At 35.3% G+C, this 17,971-nt stretch overlaps 1 protein-coding gene across 9 annotated transcripts in view; it reads left to right on the top strand.

The window, feature by feature from the left end:
• DDHD1 (DDHD domain containing 1) overlaps positions 1–17,770 on the top strand; it is an 89,466-nt gene extending 71,696 nt beyond the window's left edge. For 4 of the 9 annotated variants that reach the window (XM_059695606.1, XM_059695633.1, XM_059695614.1 and 1 more), the window contains 5 exons: positions 4,354–4,503; positions 6,297–6,549; positions 7,520–7,711; positions 10,171–10,254; positions 15,105–17,770. In XM_059695606.1, the coding sequence (XP_059551589.1) occupies positions 4,354–4,503; positions 6,297–6,549; positions 7,520–7,711; positions 10,171–10,254; positions 15,105–15,286 (861 nt within the window). In that variant the 3' untranslated portion in view covers positions 15,287–17,770. The remainder of the gene's footprint in view (positions 1–4,353; positions 4,504–6,296; positions 6,550–7,519; positions 7,712–10,170; positions 10,255–15,104) is intronic. The other 5 variants (XM_059695624.1, XM_059695650.1, XM_059695670.1 and 2 more) reach the window with 3 other exon arrangements.
• The last annotated feature ends 201 nt before the right edge of the window (positions 17,771–17,971 follow it).

Here is a 17,971-nt window from a genome sequence, read left to right on the forward strand (position 1 = left end):
ACTGAAGGGTCCCAGGTTCGATTCCGGTCAAGGGCATGTACCTTGGTTGCATGCATATTCCCAGTAAGGGGTGTGCAGGAGGCAGCTGATCGATGTTTCTCTCTCATCGAAGTTTCTAGCTCTCTATCTCTATCCCTTCCTCTCTAGAAAAAATCAATAAAAATATATTTAAAAAAAAGAAAAAAGCAAATCACAGGAACTTAACATACAGGTTAAGTAATGGAAAGATGCAGAATTTTTTTAAATAGTAAGAATTTGGGGGAACGCTTTGTAAAGTATATGATTATCTAACCACTATGCTGTATACCTGAATCTAATACAAAATGATACTGCATGTAAACTGAGGATTAAAAAAATAGTTTCACATTACTAGAAATTATGCGCTATAATTGTGTATCCTAATATAAAGTCATATGTAGTCTAATAATATGGATTTTTAATTGGTATTTAATTACTCATAGAGGAAAAGTAAATACATTTGAAGTTTAAAAAGGAATATCTGATGAATTGGCAAATTAATATTTAGGACTCCAGAGTTCTAATTTCTGTGCCTATTAATTAGCAGATAGATTTACTTTCAGAATACAGATGTTAGATCTGTTATGGGTGACCACTGAACTTCATAGAAGAAAAACATATTGACAGACTTTGGTCTGGAGAGTGGGAAACTTTGATTATGATCATGAGGTTTTGCCATTAATTAGTAATGTAACATTAGCCAAATCATTAAACATCTCTGAATTCATCTGTTTAGTCATCTCTGGACAAGGAGGATAGACTAAATGTCTAAAGCCCTTTTTTATATTTAAAATTCTTTGATGGATGTAGATATCACTAAAGCAGTCATTAGTCTTCTCTGAGAATATTCCTTTATTTGTCAAACTGCTCACCAATCATAAACAAAGAAAGGTTATTTATTCCATGGATTGAGCCATTTAACAAACATTTGTGATGTGTCTGACCAATGTATAAAGCATTTCGCTATAGTATGCATGTGTGCATCTGTATATATCAAATAGAAAGGATTTACATAGCTTTCTCTTCTAGCTCTACTATTTAAAAAAAATTTTCAATATATTTTTATTGGTTTCAGAGAGAGGGAGGGAGAGAGGAATAGCAACATCAATGATGAGAGAATCGTTTATCGGTTGCCTCATGCACGCCCCCTACTGGGAAATCGAGCCCACAACCCAGGCATGCTTTATTTTTTCTTTCTTTATAGAAGAAACTAGTGTCCTTGTGCACAGATTCATGCACATTGAAAGGAAATTAATTAGAAGAAATATTTTAATATCGCTATTCATGTCTTGCTAATGAAAAGAAAATAGGATTCTACCAAATCTCCTATCTACCTACTCCAGGACTTCTGTGAGGATCAAATGAGATGAGGCATGGGAAAATGCTTCACAAACATTTGATTAGACTGTAAAATGTTTGCACCTGGCTATAAAGCAAGTTGGGTTCCTGGGCTGAAGAAACTCCAAGGATGCTAGTCGCTAGGGAGAGAAAGCCAGGCGTTGCTATGTGACATCATTACCCGGTGCCCACAGCCACCATTTCCAGGCTGGGCTGGGCTGTGGATTGCATTTTGCGCCATGGGGTCTTGGCAGCATTGGCTGCAATTTGGTGGGGTGTCGCTCTGGGTTAGTTCCTGTGTTCCACTTGGTGGAAGCAAAGTGTTGGTTTGTCGGCGCCAGGTTCCATGGTGCCATTTATTTTCAAATGGCCAGTGTGCATAATGGCAGCTCCTGCATTGAGCATCTGCCCCCTGGTGGTCAGTGCACCTCATAGCTACCAGTCAGATGGATGGACACTTATCCTTTTATATACTTATATAGATGACCTTGATTTTTTTCAGAAATTGATGCTTTTATCTGTGTCACTCTGATTTTAAATGCTTTTTCTTATATATTTTTTCTTAACACAAGTTAATTTTCTTCAGCCTTCAATTCCTTAGAAACAAATAAAAACAAAAACTTTCTCAAATTTCCTTTAACATAAAGGTATCATTTCAAAATATATATTTATTCATACACATTTTTTCCATTTGGAGAAAAGAAGAATCACTCCAGAGGCTTTATGGGAAGGGATTAAAGAGAATACAAAATTGAAGGGACACTGTTACAGTCTAGGCCAGATGAGAGGAACTGAGATGAAATGTTAGAATCTGTTGGAATGACTTCTTCAATGTGTGGGATTAGAGGGAAGGATAAATTTGGGATGTCTCACTCATCAAGATATGTTCTATATGTAATCCAATGCAGTTGACCACCCTATTTTTCTTGAAGCCCTATACTCCCTTGTCTTCCATGATACCATTTTCCTGGTTCTTTTTCTCCTTTCACTCTTCCCTTTGTAGTTTTTTCCTCCTTTGCCTGCTAATCAAATGAAGACATTCCTCATAGTTCTATCTAAAGCCATTTTATTCTGTGTACTTCCTAAGCAATTAAGCAATCTTCTTTTTTTTAAATATATTTTTATTGATTTCAGAGAGGAAGGGAGAGGGAAAGAGAGATAGAAATATGAGTGATGAGAGAGAATCATGGATCGTCTGCCTTCTGCATGCCCCCTACTGGGGATCGAGCCTGCAACCCAGGCATGTGTCCTTGACTGGAATCGAACCTGGGACCCTTCAGTCTGCAGGTCGACGCTCTATCCCCTGAGCCAAACCAGTTAGGGCTTCCTAAGCAATCTTTCCCATTCTTTTGGTTTTGCACATCACTTCTATAATGGCAACGGATAGACTTGGATGGTGACATATACAGGACAATATCTCTTGTCCTAAATTTTCAGCTACCTGTTAGAGATGTTGCAGATATCTCAAACTTTTTATGTCTCCACCCATTCATGCTGACTCCATCCTGGCCCCTTACAGTTTCATTTGTGAATGGGACAGCTAGTCCTACCTGGGTTCAGATTATCTTTTGCCTAAACTCTTTCAATAATTTCCTACCTTGTCTCCAAGTCACCAGCCTCTCAATTTTTTAATTTAACTTAAAACAGCGGTTCTCAACCTGTGGATCACGACCCCTTTGGGGGTCGAACGACCCTTTCACAGGGGTCACCTAAGACCATCAGAAAACACATATATAATTACATATTGTTTTTGTGATTAATCACTATGCTTTAATTATGTTCAATTTGTAACAATGAAATCGGGGTTCACCACAACATGGGGAACTGTATTAAAGGGTTGCGGCATTAAGAAGGTTGAGAACCACTGTCCTAAAACATGAATCAAATCCTATTCTCCTTCACTACCTATAAAATAAATTAAGTCCAACAGCCAAGGTTTTATAACATTCTCTCACTCCAAGTTACATTTTCCTCACACCCAATTTTTCAACCATATCAGACTATTTCTGTTCTTTAAATTAAACCAGGTTCTTTCCTGCCTCTGCTTTAGTTCATGTGGTTCCATCAGTTTGGAACATCCTTTTTTTAATCTCCAGTGACCCAACCCCAACTGTGAAAATGCTTTTCATCTTTTTGGCCCATGCAAATGCTTCCTCCTTTATAAAGCCCTCAGAGTTGGAATTAATTATTCCTTTCTTTGTTCTTTTAATAAAGCAGAAATTTCCAACCGGTGTGCCATAAGAATTTTTAAAACATGTAATACCCAACTGTTTAGTCAGAGGCACTGACCTCTTTTCCTTTAGAATGCCAAATTAAAAAATCTCAACAGCCAACAGAAAAATAGCCGTCCAGTATGAATGAATCAAAATTATACCTTTTTTTTGTCAGATCTGCAAAAAAATATAATTAATTTTTGGTGTACCAAAGAAATTTAGTAATTAGTTTGTGTGTGCCATGAGATGAAAAAGATTGCAAATTGCTGTCTTATAGCATACGATCCCCAACTTATGCATTTATTTTACTCTGCCATTCACATAAGATTATAAACTCTGAGTGGAGAAGCTCTGCCTTATTCATCTTCTTAAAAATTTATCTTTATTGTTGAAAGTATAACAGATGTCTCCCTTTTTCTCTCATTGCCATACCTGTCTTTATATCCTCCATAGAACCAAGTATATTACTTCACACAAAATAGTAGTTGAATCAATCTTTGATTAGTATGTAGAAACACAACGGAATTATCTTCTTATCATTCTCATTCTTCATTTTCTATTATATTGAAAGATATATTTGAAGTTGTTACTAGGAAGATTGTATAGGATAACTAATGATTAGCATATAGTTAACAAATAATGCAGATGCCATCTAGACAAACCTCATAGAAAAAGACATATTTGGAGATAATTTTATTTGTATTTTACTACTTGTTTATTGTGCTCAGATTCTGTTGAAAAACACTTCATCATTTTAAAATTGTCAATGGCTTTAATATTTCAGGTTGAGAATTTCTTCTGCATGGGATCCCCACTAGCAGTATTTTTGGCATTGCGTGGCATTCGCCCAGGGAACACTGGAAGTCAAGACCATATTTTGCCCAGAGAGATTTGTAACCGGTTACTAAATATTTTTCACCCAACAGATCCAGTGGTGAGTTGCACATATAGACATTTTTCTCTCAATATTGAATTGTTCCTAAAATAATCTGTAAGAAATCTGGATTAATGAGAAAGAGTTCATTTATCTTTTGTATTTGCATAGGTTCATATTTTTTAAAACATTTGTGTTTTGGATGATGTGGAACTCAGGAAGTAAAATACCTTAGAGATGACCTGTTTATGTTATACTTATAGTATAAGAGTATAATGTAAAAATATTATCTTGATAACTAATACAAGGGATGAGAATCTTCTGTACTTTCAAACCATAACCAGTTGTAATGCCAATAACCTAGCAATCATAAATTTTGAGAATCCCACTTTAAATATTTTTCTCTAAAATATGCTACAATATTGAAATGTATGTGGTAGATCCTCTTAGAAGTGAAAATACTTAAATACAATGTATTAAAACATGAAAAGGTGGAAGAGTTTGGTTTAGCCTGGTGGGATTATAAAATTTTGGATTTTTACATGTTCTGTTGTAAATAATTTGTTTAATACAAACAGTCCAAGGGTCTTGCATCCAGATAAACAGTTTAATGCATCATTTTTCAGATGAAAAAAAAAATGATTCCTTAAATCTTTTGGGGAACTAGGCTAGATATACCTAAAATTAAAACAAACTATTTTAAGTAGCATTTTGAAAAATTGCTTTATATAATTGTGTAAAGTCTTTTAAAAGATTGTTAGCTAATACCAAATAAATAAAACACTGACTAAACACTAGAATTTTAGAAAATTTCCCGTATGTTAAAGAATCAAAACTGCTATCTTTAAGAAATAAATTTAACTGAACTGGAATCTAATATAAGGCTTAAATACAGACTGCACAGTCTTGGCCCAAGTCACTTCGGAGACTCTTTCTTATCTATATGATATAGATGGTAATGTTTACTTTATGGGTTAGGATTAAGTAATATATATGGAAACATCTAGCTAGATGTTCCGTATTTCATTAATATACATTCATTTTACTCATTATTTTTATAACTTGAAAGTGAACTTGAGTTCATAGGTGAACTCTGAGCTTTCAGTGTTCCTTGTATAATGTTAAAGTTTGTTCCATTATAAAGGAGGGTTCCAAACTCATTTGGTTAATATAAATTATTTTTATTCATTTTATAGTTTTTTGTGATTTTTTTTAAGTAATGCTTTTTTAGTGTTTATGTCATAACTGTGCTAGGCAGTTTGTACAAACATTATCTATTTCCAACATCCTTGTGATGTAGGCAGTGTCATCGCCTTTCTACAGCTCAGGAAACAGACTGAGACCCTGTGACGGGACTCAGGGAATACTGACACCAAATCCATTGCCATTTCTGCTGTACCGCCTCCACTTCGCAGTAGACAAATAGTCTTCTATTGGGATCTAATTTGTGTGTTACTATGTTAATCTATTTGAAAGTGGGGTTTACTAAGAGCTTCTAAGTTAGTAATAATTGCCCTTATTTACTGTGTTCCAGTTTACTCATGACTGCTTCTGCTTTGTTTGTGAGACTAAAATTAATCTGTTAGATGATGTCAAGCCATAATAAAAATGAATTTTTTTCTCTGGGTACTATTATCCTAGACTAACTCTGTTTTTTTATAGTTCCATCATTAAGGAAATATTAGACCAACTACGTATTATTAAGAGTGAACAAATGGGAAATACATGGTAGAAATATCAGGTTTTTAAAAATTCCCTAAGGTCTGCTGAGCATGCAATAGAATAAGAATAAATAGAGTTTACTAAAATCTGAGCCTTAATGTTGTGGTTTTTTGTGTTTTTTTTTAATCAAGGCTTATAGGTTAGAACCGTTAATACTGAAACACTACAGCAACATTTCACCAGTCCAGATTCACTGGTATAATACTTCCAATCCTTTACCGTATGAGCATATGAAGCCCAGCTTTCTCCACCCATGCAAAGAATCTACCTCCGTTTCAGAGAATGAAGGCATTTCCACAATACCAAGCCCTGTGACCTCACCTGTCTTGCCTCGCCGACACTATGGAGAATCTATAACAAATATAGGCAAAGCAAGCATATTAGGTAATTTCGCTTCAGTATTCCTATCAATGAATATAAATACTTTTTATTCAGGCATTAAATTTGGGGTATTTGGAATTATTCTATGTATTACAAACCAATCAACAGTTAATCCGTGTATTTAGAAATAACTACCCTCTCGCTGTTCATATTTGAACTTCTCTAATTAGATCCAATCCTATAATTTTAGATGTGAAATAGCTGAATGCACAGGGGTCTGAGGATCAAGTCCCTCATTTTAACTTGACCCTACTACTTCCTGTGAGATCTTGGGCAAGTCTCATAGATCTTAATGCTTCCTTATCTGTGAAATGAGAAGGTACCTGAGTTGTAAGGGTGCCCCTGCCATTTAGTTCTCTGATCCATGTCCCAAAAGTCTCTTAAATTGTGTCCTTCCTGAGGGCAACAAGGATATTGAATTTGTCTCTGAATGCTCTCCATTACAGCTACAATATTTGGTGTAGCACTGGAGTTCAGTAATGTGCCACTTGAATTTGTCCATTGCTTTTGGTTATAAGTTGCCTTAATATAAAAAGCCACAAGATGGCACTCTAAATAGGCTTTACCTGCTGGTTTAATTGCTATGTCACTTTATCATACAGATTTTTTATTGATAACTTTTTATTACCTATCCATCTAACTTCAGTATTAAGCATATCAACAGTAAATATATGCCCGTGTCGTATATTCCTAATTTTACCAAATACTTTAATAAATAATGATCACTTGAGTAAAATAGAATCTTTATTCTTTTATAAGCTATATTTTTAGAGTCTTTACATTCTCTTTCTGTTCAATACCAGTTTTATTTAGAAACCTACAATATAAATTGTAACTTTTTTATGTTCCCACTCTGGAAAAACATGACTAGAGCTTGGTGCCTCTGCCAATTGGCTATAATTATGGGTGGTGCTCTTTGGCTTGGTATGTGGTGTAATTCAGCAGAATGACTGCCCTGTTTTGTGAAATGCAGGGGCTGCTAGCATTGGAAAGGGACTTGGAGGAATGTTGTTCTCAAGGTTTGGACGTTCATCTACTGCACAGCCATCTGAGACACCAAAAGACTCAATGGAAGACGAGAAGAAGCCAGTTGCCTCACCTCCTACTACCACTGTGGCAACACAGACCCTTCCACATAGCAGTTCTGGCTTTCTTGATTCTGCATGTTAGTTCATACTGTTTTTTTATGCTGTATCTTTTTTTAAATTGAGGAGAGCAGAGAGGATTATGGTATTAACACAGGCAGTCAACTCTAAAATCTAAAGCTTTTAAAGAAAAAATCCATTTCTGCTGCTTATATTTTTAAGACTACTCCCAGGTAAATGCAGTTTTATTCTCTGCATTGGTGAATTAATAATAATCAGGGCCTTATGGCATGGGGGTCTTAAGCATCAAGCATAAAACAAATCTCTCTGAGGTAAGCACCCCCTGGTTTTTAGAAAGTAGATTTTTAAAAACATGGTCTTCTCAAATTCATGTTGTTGCATTAAACCTATGCTGTATCTACTCTTGATACTTTTTAAAAACCACTATGCCAAAGCCATTCTGCTACTTATCCCACTGTTCCTTTTATCCAACCCGATACTAAAACCATGGCTTCCAGTTCTAGCCCGACTACTAGTGCAAAGCAGGTACTCAAGAAATGAGTGAATGAATGGATAGTTTATTCTGGACATGGCATTGGAATGGAGCTATGTTCAATTTTTTTTTCAGTGGATTTAAAAGGTCTAACATCGTGAATTGTTGTGAAACACTTACTTAGTATATATTTACTTCCAAGGGTCTAAATTTGCCCTCACTTTTAAGTGTCAGTAAAATAAGACTGAAAAGTCAAGTCCTATTTTTCCGTGAGTTTATATAAGGAAATGTAGATTCTGAAACTAGCTACTTCCTTTCTGTATGTGAAGAGGAAAACTTTCTCTAAAGATGTTTAAACATTTCATTTCAGATACTTAAAGACTTGTTTTCTTACTGTGTCTGCTGCTCTGAATTTCAAAATGGCCAGCATTGCCATCCGTAAAACATGCTTAGAAGGAAGCTCAGTTGTGGCCTCCTAGAGGCTGGATCTTTCTCCAAGTGAACCCCACCCCAGGATTAATTATCCTGGACATTGGACATTTCTATTTAGACCAGTAGCATTTTTTTTAACTTGATCTTATCTTTGTTAGATTCTAAGTACTGGAAATTCTTTAATTGCAAGCCTTTTGAATACTGCCTAGAAAGTTCATTTTATACTTTGATATTTGTACAAATTTTGTATGTTCTTGCAAGATATTGGTGACTTAAGCTCTCACTTCTACTTAATATCAGGATTGTGATTGTGAAAATACAGAACTGTGTTGTAACATGCAGATGTTTAAAGAAAACTCCTGAGGAAAAATAATTTTTCTGAAAGAATTTTGTGACAGGATAGGTAAAAAGTCACAATTCCTCATAATGTTAACGCACAACAAAGAGTAAATAGTGGGATGAATGAGGGAACAAAAAGAGCAGCGTATGTAGCACAAGAGAAAGGATGATGAAGACAGAGAGAATCTATAGAATCTGAGGGAGGAAAACTATTCTTCAGTGTTTGTTTTTTAACATAGTAATATTCAAAATGGTAAGAGAGAAACCTATTCTTTCAGGACAACAGTGAATAGAGGTGCTTAGCTGTATTGCATCATTTATTTTGATAGCTTAACAAAATACATTTGCTGTTCTTTTATATATAAATTCTTTGTTAGGCCTAATGGTAAATTTCTTGTCAACTATACACACAATTAAATCTGAGATAATCATGAATCTTAGTTGCATATATTCATCTCTAGATATAGATATAACTATTAAAATTGGACCACTACTCCTATAGTAGAATTCTGTCTTTTAAATCAAATCCTCAAGATTTGCCTTACTAATTCTTGGACTTGCTTCAAAAATATACTCTTCTGTGTAATCCTGATTGAAACAACTTTCTTAAGTCTTAATTGCTATTTTGGCTGTCTCTTGCAAATCATAAAACTTGCTCAAGTCTTCCTTTTTGAATTTGGTTATTGTGATTAGGTAATTCTGGCTTCTTTCCTTCTTTCTGCTCACCTTCATTGCCTCGGTTCTTCTCCATAACCTTTATTCTGAAGCTACCAAGTTTGATTCTCTCTTTCTTTGAAGGTAAGATGGACACAGGCTTTGAGTTCATGATCAATCAGGGTTTCTCTCTTTGAAGAATAAGTTCTATCAGTTGTCATCAAGTTGATGGCACTAACTATTCTTCATTTCTTTTTAAAAAGTCTAGGTTTATTCCTAGTGGTTTCACTACTTCATTTCTTATGCTCCCCCGTGTTTGTAACATGAAAAAGAAAGGTCTGTTTCTTTTAGCATTGTTTTCCCTCTATATCAGAACTTGAACTATACATTTTAGGGGTATCTGGATGTTAACAGATTATGACATTATATTTCAAAATTAATTAGGCTTACATTTTCCATGAAAGAAATCTTTACAAACATCAAAATGTATACTTCTTTATGTATGCTAGGTTCAGTCGGCTTATTTGGGAGGACTGTTCTAACTTTTGGCCACTGCATCATTGAAGGCCATTTATAGCTATCAGCCAATACTTTACAGCATCTTGTGTTTTTTTTTCACAGATTTCAGACTTCAGGAGTCGTTCTTAAATCTCCCACATCTTCTTTTTCCGGAAAATGTAATGCAGAATAAAGATAATACCCTCGGTATGGTATATGTTAGGAATAGCATTCAGAATACTATGAAAATGATCTACTTAGAGAGTTCTGCTCATTGGAAAATTGCATTACTTCTCCTATGAAATCAGCCTATACACTATTTTATATGTACTTTCTAATATGTATTTTCTAATCTTAAATGGTAGTGATCCTGAAACCCAACTGTTGATTAGTGCCTTATGTGCTAAAATATATGATACTCCTATATACTCCTACAGAGAAGGAACCTTTTAGAGGGAGAAAAGCATACGCCATTTTTTCCTTTTCTGTTGTCCTGAAGGCTTCACTATACTTTCTATGTACTACACTAGATGTAAAAGGTTTTCATAGCGTCAAGGATGTAGTTATATCTAGCTATTTCAGATATTAGTAACACTACCACTTAGGGCTGATACTAAGTATTTCATAGCTGATATCTCGTTTCAGTACAAATATAGGGTGTCCCCAAAAAATGTATACATACTTTAATAACCGATAGCTCAATTTTGAAAATAAAATGTATTTTAATAAACACTGCATTTAAAATTATTCAAAGTGTGTATACATTTTTTAAGACACCCTGTATTTAATATTCTTTTGAAAGGTAGATTTGCTTAAAAAAATTAGTATTGGATGCAAGAGATGTTTTCATTCTCTTTCAGCAGATTCTAAATATCATGAAGGATTAATATTAGCAGTTTAAATTATTTTTATCAATTAACTTTTCATTCCTTTTTCCACAACTCCTTACTTTTTCCATTTTTTTTTAATAGTGTATTTTGTCGTTAACAAAAGACATTACAGGTTTTTCTTTGGATGTTTGAACTATATCTAAATTTATAATTTCTGTATTTAATTGCTTACTTTTTTTTCTGTTTTCAAAACAACTCTTACTTGATACAAGTTTCAAAACTGTTTTAATATAACAAGCTGATTTCATTTTGTTTGTGCTTGTTTCTCCCTAGCCACCGTTTATGTTGATCTAACTCAGTGAATTCCCCTCAAGAAGTGAGCTTATGAAAGTGCTCACTCTGGTCTCTGCTCATGTAATTGTTATTTACGGAAAGAAATAATTCAGTTTGTTCTTTTTGCATATTTAGTTGGAGAAAGGAAAATCAGTCTACTCATACATTTGTCCTGCATTGTCTCAAAGCCTTCCCAACTCCATAAGCCGTTAGACCACTAATCTAAGCACAACACTGAGGACACTTCCTTTCACACTGGTGTGGACTGCAGACATTTGCTTTGGGGAGTAGGGGAGGAAATGTGTTCATCTGCATGACTCCCCAGGAAAGAAAATAATCCATGTTTTAAAGCATATAAGCAAACTGCTGATGATGGTTAAAAGCCAACATTTTTTTCTCATTTTTACTTCTCTTCAGCTGTTCAAGAATCTCATCTTTTTCTTTGTGAATAGGAGAATTCTAGCACTTACTCATCCAAGAAAGAGAAAGAAGGACAAAGTGACAATTTTATGTTCTTTTTTCTCTTTGACCTAACTCAGTGAGAGAAACTAGGGAAAAACTACTGTGCTGTGTTATGCTGCCTATTCTTTATATGATAACTAGAGGCCCGGTGCACGAAATCTGTGCACTGGACGGGGGTGGTCCCTCAGCCTGGCCTGCGCCCTCTTGCAGTCTAGGACCCCTCGCTCCTTACCACCTGCCTGTTCACTGCTCATTACCACTCGGCTCACTGCCGCAGAGACGGGAGAGGCTCCCGCCACTGCCACTGCACTTGCCAGCTGTGAGCCTGGTTTCTGGCTGAGCAGTGCTCCATCTGTGGGAGCACACTGACCACCAGGGGGCAGCTCCTGCATTGAGCGTCTGCTCCCTGGTGGTCAGTGCACATCATAGTAAACAGTTGTTCTGGTCGTTCCACCATAACGGTCGCTGGGCTTTTATTATATAGATAATAGGAAAGTAGGTCCATGGCAATTCCAGGTAGATTTGGGCCCACTTTGGGTAAGACATCTCACAGCACATACAGGGTGGAACAAAAGTAGGTGTACAGTTGTTTGTATGGAAAACAATGCAATAATTACTAAATACTAATACAAGAATAAACTGTTTTTGCATACTCACAACTATAAACCTACTTTTCCCCACCCTGTATAGAATGGTGCTGTCCTGTAGAATCTCAGTCCCTTGGGAAATCTCTATACACAGGAGAGAGAAGGTGAGACATAAGCCCATCTAATTCTATCCATCCACCTGCAGAATCAACACAAATGTGAGGTTAACCACACCAGCAGCCAGACTGCCTGGGGTGAACTGTTTAAAGATAGTGCAAGACAAAGTTTCATCAGGTACAAGCTAGCTACCTAGATCCTATTTGGTAGGGACACACTAAGATAAATAGAAAGGGATAGGGAGGGCCAGTCAGTTAACAATTATTAAAGTCCCTAAAGTCTAGGTGATAAGAATAACAAGGGCATATAATAGGGTAACAATTAAATTAGGCATTTCAGTGTCTAATATATGAAAGGCAGTGCTGCACATAAGAATAGCATAGTAAGAATAAATTTTAGGTACATAATATTAAAGTGGAACCAATAACACTTGTTATAACAAGAAAAGTCTCACACTCTAACTTTAAAACACAATTCAACTTAAGACTAGTTAGAGTAGTAAGATTTTCTACAGTGGCATTTTAAAGGGAATTCTTAGAAGTTATTAGGTGGTTTTCACCAATATTCATTCATAGCTTTCCCATCTCTTCTGTTTCTCCTTTCCCTTTATAACTAACTTCACCTTGACTCTTTCTCATCATACTTGAGAATTCCAATTCCCTCTTTTATCATCTTCCTGTCTGTTGTGCCAGAATGTACCTACAATGTCACATGGAATACAGAAGATAAAAGATGCAGACATTACTACTACACAGTTCCACATACGGCTTTCAACTATTTCTAATTTATGGATTAGCTTATTATAATTTAAATGAGGAAAGTAACAGTTTTAAAAAACCTTATAAAAGCCTATGTTGATATATCTTACAAATGGTTTAATAACTAATTGGTATTTTGTGCTGTCGAAGTGTAAACCTTACTTGAGAATGCATAGATGGATCCATGGACATTTCTTGTCAGAAAAGAACAGTTGAATAGAAAAGTAACAACTGTAGCCCTGGCCAGATAGCTCAGTTGTTAGAGTGTTGTCCCCACACGCCAGGGTTGAAGGTTCGATCCCCAGTCAGGGCACATATAAGAATCAACCAATTAATGTGTAAGTAAGTAGAACTAAAAATTGATGTTTTTCTCTCCCTTCCTCTCTCTAAAATTAAAATTAAAAAAGGAAAAATAACAACTGTAGATGCATTTTTAAGTCACCAAAAGGTATTGTCATAAAATATTGTTAACATAAGTACTTGCTAAACATTTAAATGAAATTATTCTCTAGAATGATATGGTTTTCTACATGCAATTAACAAAATCCCAGTGTAAAACAAAACCCAACTTTTCTCCAACCTCCTCCTCAATTTTTGCCAGTTTTCACTTTTCACATTCTCTGGCTCTGGACAAAGAGCAGACTTTGAATGTGAGTGGTAGTAACTTGGGTGTTTTTTGTTTTGAAGATGGACCCTTCAAAATACTGACTATATGGCTCACTCATAATTTTAAAAGAGTTAGTTCCTGAAGATCAAAATACCAATTTTCTAAGTGTTTTTTCTCTAAGGATTTATTAAATGAATTGATTGAAATTTTCCTATAACCTTGATTTGTTGTGATTTTTTTCTCTAACAGGTATTATAGGACTTTCTGTGGGTTTTAGAAAAGATTTGATTAAATTCACTGAATCGTTGAGTGCAGCATTGTTATAAATGAAGTCCTTCCTCCCAAGAATTAGCACTCTTCCTCCCAGTTTAACGTTCCCAGCCACAGCAGACATTTATTGAGCACATGTATGTTCCCCATGTTAGGCTCTGCTAACTGGACAAAATCTAAACTGCCAAGTGGGGAAGAAAACTAACTGTGGCACGGTAAAAAGATGGTTATCTTCTAGTGCAGTGGTTCTCAACCTTCTGGCCCTTTAAATACAGTTCCTCATGTGACCCAACCATAAAATTATTTTCATTGCTACTTCATAACTGTAATGTTGCTACTGTTATGAATTGAAATGTAAATATCTGTTATGCAGGATGGTCTTAGGCAACCCCTGTGAAAGGTCGTTCGACCGCCAAAGGGGTCGCGACCCGCAGGTTGAGAACCGCTGTTCTAGTGTATCCCCCAGAGCCTTGGAGGGGCCATTAGTGACCTGTTGCACTCCCACAGCTATTGCTGCATGTAAGCCTGGCCCATAATTCTGCAGGAGGGCTGCTTTCCTTATTTTACAGGTTAGGCACAAGGGAAAGCCAGCATTTGAGCCCAGTTTGTTTTACCCTAAATATACCAAGTGAAAAATTTTTAATTTTAGAGAGAGAAGGGAGGGGGAGAGAAAAATCATCAATCGGCTGCCTCCTGCACACCCCCTACTAGGGATCAATCCTGCAACCCGGGCATGTGCCCTGACCGGGAATGGAATCATGACCTCCTGGCTCATGGGTTGACGCTCAACCACTAAGCCACACCGGCCTGGCAATGAATTTTTGTATGTTTTCTTCAATTATTATTTCACATTAACCTGGGAAGACAAAGAAAGGACTCACCACATAGAATCCTGAGGTAATAAGGCTCTTCTGATTGTTTTTCCCATCTAATTAGAGTGGAAAGTCACTTTAAAATATATATACATATTTATCATTAGAAGAATCACTTCTATTAGCTAAATTTTTATCCTCAACTCATAAGTCTATATGGAACCTCTTTTGTAATATTTATTCGTTTGTCTTATTCCTTTTTTTTTTCTTTTTTTTTTTAGTGGAATTGGATCACAGAATTGACTTTGAACTCAGAGAAGGACTTGTGGAGAGCCGCTATTGGTCAGCTGTCACGTCACATACTGCCTATTGGTCATCCTTGGATGTTGCCCTCTTTCTTTTAACCTTCATGTACAAACATGAGCACGATAATAATGCAAAACCCGATTTAGATCCAATTTGAACTTGTGAAGGACATTAATGGCCCAATAATGATTTTTTTCTATTAAAATATGTGTGTCAAGATACAGAGATTTCAGGTTTAAGTATGTTTCAGTTTTGTTTAGAGCAAGAAATATTTGAATTTAAAAGCACTTTATTTTATTTAAAAGCAAGACATTTTTCAGTCCAAAAGAAGTAATTTACAATTTTCATCATTTTAATTATGAGTCTGATAGAACCCCCTGCAGAGAATCAAGCAAGACCTAGAAGTAAGGAACATTTGGGTGAACTTCAAGGTTATAAATTGCAATCTAATTTCTCCCAAATATAAAGGCATATTAATGGGTCGAATGTAATGTATTAACCAAAATATGTTATAAGTCTAAAATGGTCACGATGTAGTATATTCTATGTAAAGATCATAAGGTGGTATCATTGTTTTAGATTTCCACAATTCCTTTGAAAGAAGAGTATAACATTTAATGTTTTGAATTTAACTTGTAGCAAAACTAAGGCTAAAAAAGAAACAATATTTGGACTACTGTATTTATAATTTATTATCTCTGACAAATTGCTTTATTTCAATGTATGAAACATTACTTTTTTAAATGTTTTCTTTGAACAATTTAAGAAAAACATTTATTTTCTATAGTGTTAAGACCTTTTCTTTTTTTCAGAACGTCATCTTTGTACTCTTCAGATGAATATATAGACACTGTGGCATACCTTGAGTATTTTTTTTTTTTCATTAAAAACTTGTAGTTTCACACAAATAACACTAGTTGAATTATTTTGGAAAAAAACAGAACTTTTTATTATGTCACATGTAGCTCAGAGAAAACTAAAGTCTTCTAAACTTAACATAGTACTCCACAAGGAGTACATTTCATTAACTTTATTGGAAAATTTAGTAAACTTCTTTGGAATCAGGAGTATGACAACTATTTTAAATATATAAACATCTATGTGCCAAACAACATATATAAAGGGACAGAGTGCCACTAACAGGTTCTATTTTAAAAGTGTTTCAGAAAACATGATTGAGACATAAGGCACAATAGATAAGAATTCCAAGGCATTAGAAGAGTTTTCCTCAGCTTAATCATTTCCACAGTGCTTTTCATCTGAGGAGCTCAAAGTGCTTTAACAGTCAGTAATCTATGTAGTAGCTCCTCGAGGTAAGTAAATGAGTGTTTTTCTCATGTTACATGTTAATACACTGAGGCACCAAAACATGTAAAGTGCCTTGAATTAGATAACAGAGCAAATCAGAAGAGCTCAGATTGAAGCCAGACCATATTCTTTGATAGCAGTGACTAATAATTCACAGGTTACCTCTTAGTAGTTTGCAAACAGTAACAGAAGTTGCAATTCATAATTTGGAGAAATGGCTGAAGCTAATATTTTACTCTGCTTGTCTTACACGTTCTTGGGTTCTCACACACAAAGAGTCACCTAGAGGGGATCAGTAGCCGTCTCTGCCACAACCATCCCTCACTTCTGAGTGGCTTCCACTAGGTTCCACTTAAGGTGCTGTCTTCACTTACCGCACAAGGATCTTTCTAGCTTCCAGAAACCGTTAGCCTGGTGCACAGTTGGCCAATTGCACATCTCGCCTTCTTTCTTTATAAGGCAGTGGGATCTGTGGCTTACCTGTAGGTTTTACTCAGCACCATCAGTCCTCTTGTCTATTTTGGCCTTTCATTGAATTTGCACAACATAAAACACTCCTTTTTAATGTTTAAAAAGATTCCAAGGCTCCGTGACCAAATAAGTGACTAAGAAACCCTTGCTCTAAAAGGCTTTTGAGGAGATCTTAGCAAAGCTGAAGTAATCTCTTCTGAATTTAGAGATTCCTGTGAACTCAGGTCATTTTCATACCCTGCTTATTTCCTAGGTCTAACTTAGTTCTCAGGAAAGTTAAACGCATCTCATATGACTGTTACTAAATGTGCTTGAGCATACGTTGCTGTGGGTGGTATGGCACTCAAATGCCTAAGAGCTTTAAGGAATTCATTCTTAACCACTAGAGTGCGAAGAGCCCTTTTTACCTGAGAAGAAAGTCTATCAAACATTTAAGTTTAATATTGAGTAAAAAGAAAATTATATTTCCATAACTGTAGGAATATATCTGTTTCCCTTTTTTCATAGTCAGAAAACAAGATCAAACTTAACCACATGGAATTTGAATCCTTGAAAGGAACAACATTCAAAACCCCCTTTTCAAAATGAGATAGTCCAGATTACTGGACAGGTGTTTTGTTTTCAGTTCATTACTTCATCAACAGAGATAGCAATTCTGATTTCACGGCACTCTTCTTGTTTCTATGTCTGCATGTTATCATGTAATGTACTTGTGTATATTCAAGTAATATACAGAATATGTATGATTCTGGCTTGATTTAGAAGCTAAGTCAGTTACTGAGTAACATTTTACAACTTTATTCCAGCAAGTACTAAATTGGCCAAAAATTTGTTTTTGATACCATTAAAATTTTATTCTCTATTTTGTGTATATGCTATGATGATTCTTCTGAATACTGGTTAGATCGTTCAATTTTAATCCGGTTACATTCCCCAGGGTTATTTAAACTTAAAATAAGGAGAATGTTTTGGATTAAATCTTGCTTTATTTTTACTTTAAAATTAGCTTTTGCAAAAGCCTTTTCTTAGTTCATAACTTTATTTTCAATAGTAATTATACTTA

Source organism: Myotis daubentonii, chromosome 1 (genome assembly GCF_963259705.1).
Source record: "Myotis daubentonii chromosome 1, mMyoDau2.1, whole genome shotgun sequence".
NCBI lineage: Eukaryota > Metazoa > Chordata > Mammalia > Chiroptera > Vespertilionidae > Myotis > Myotis daubentonii.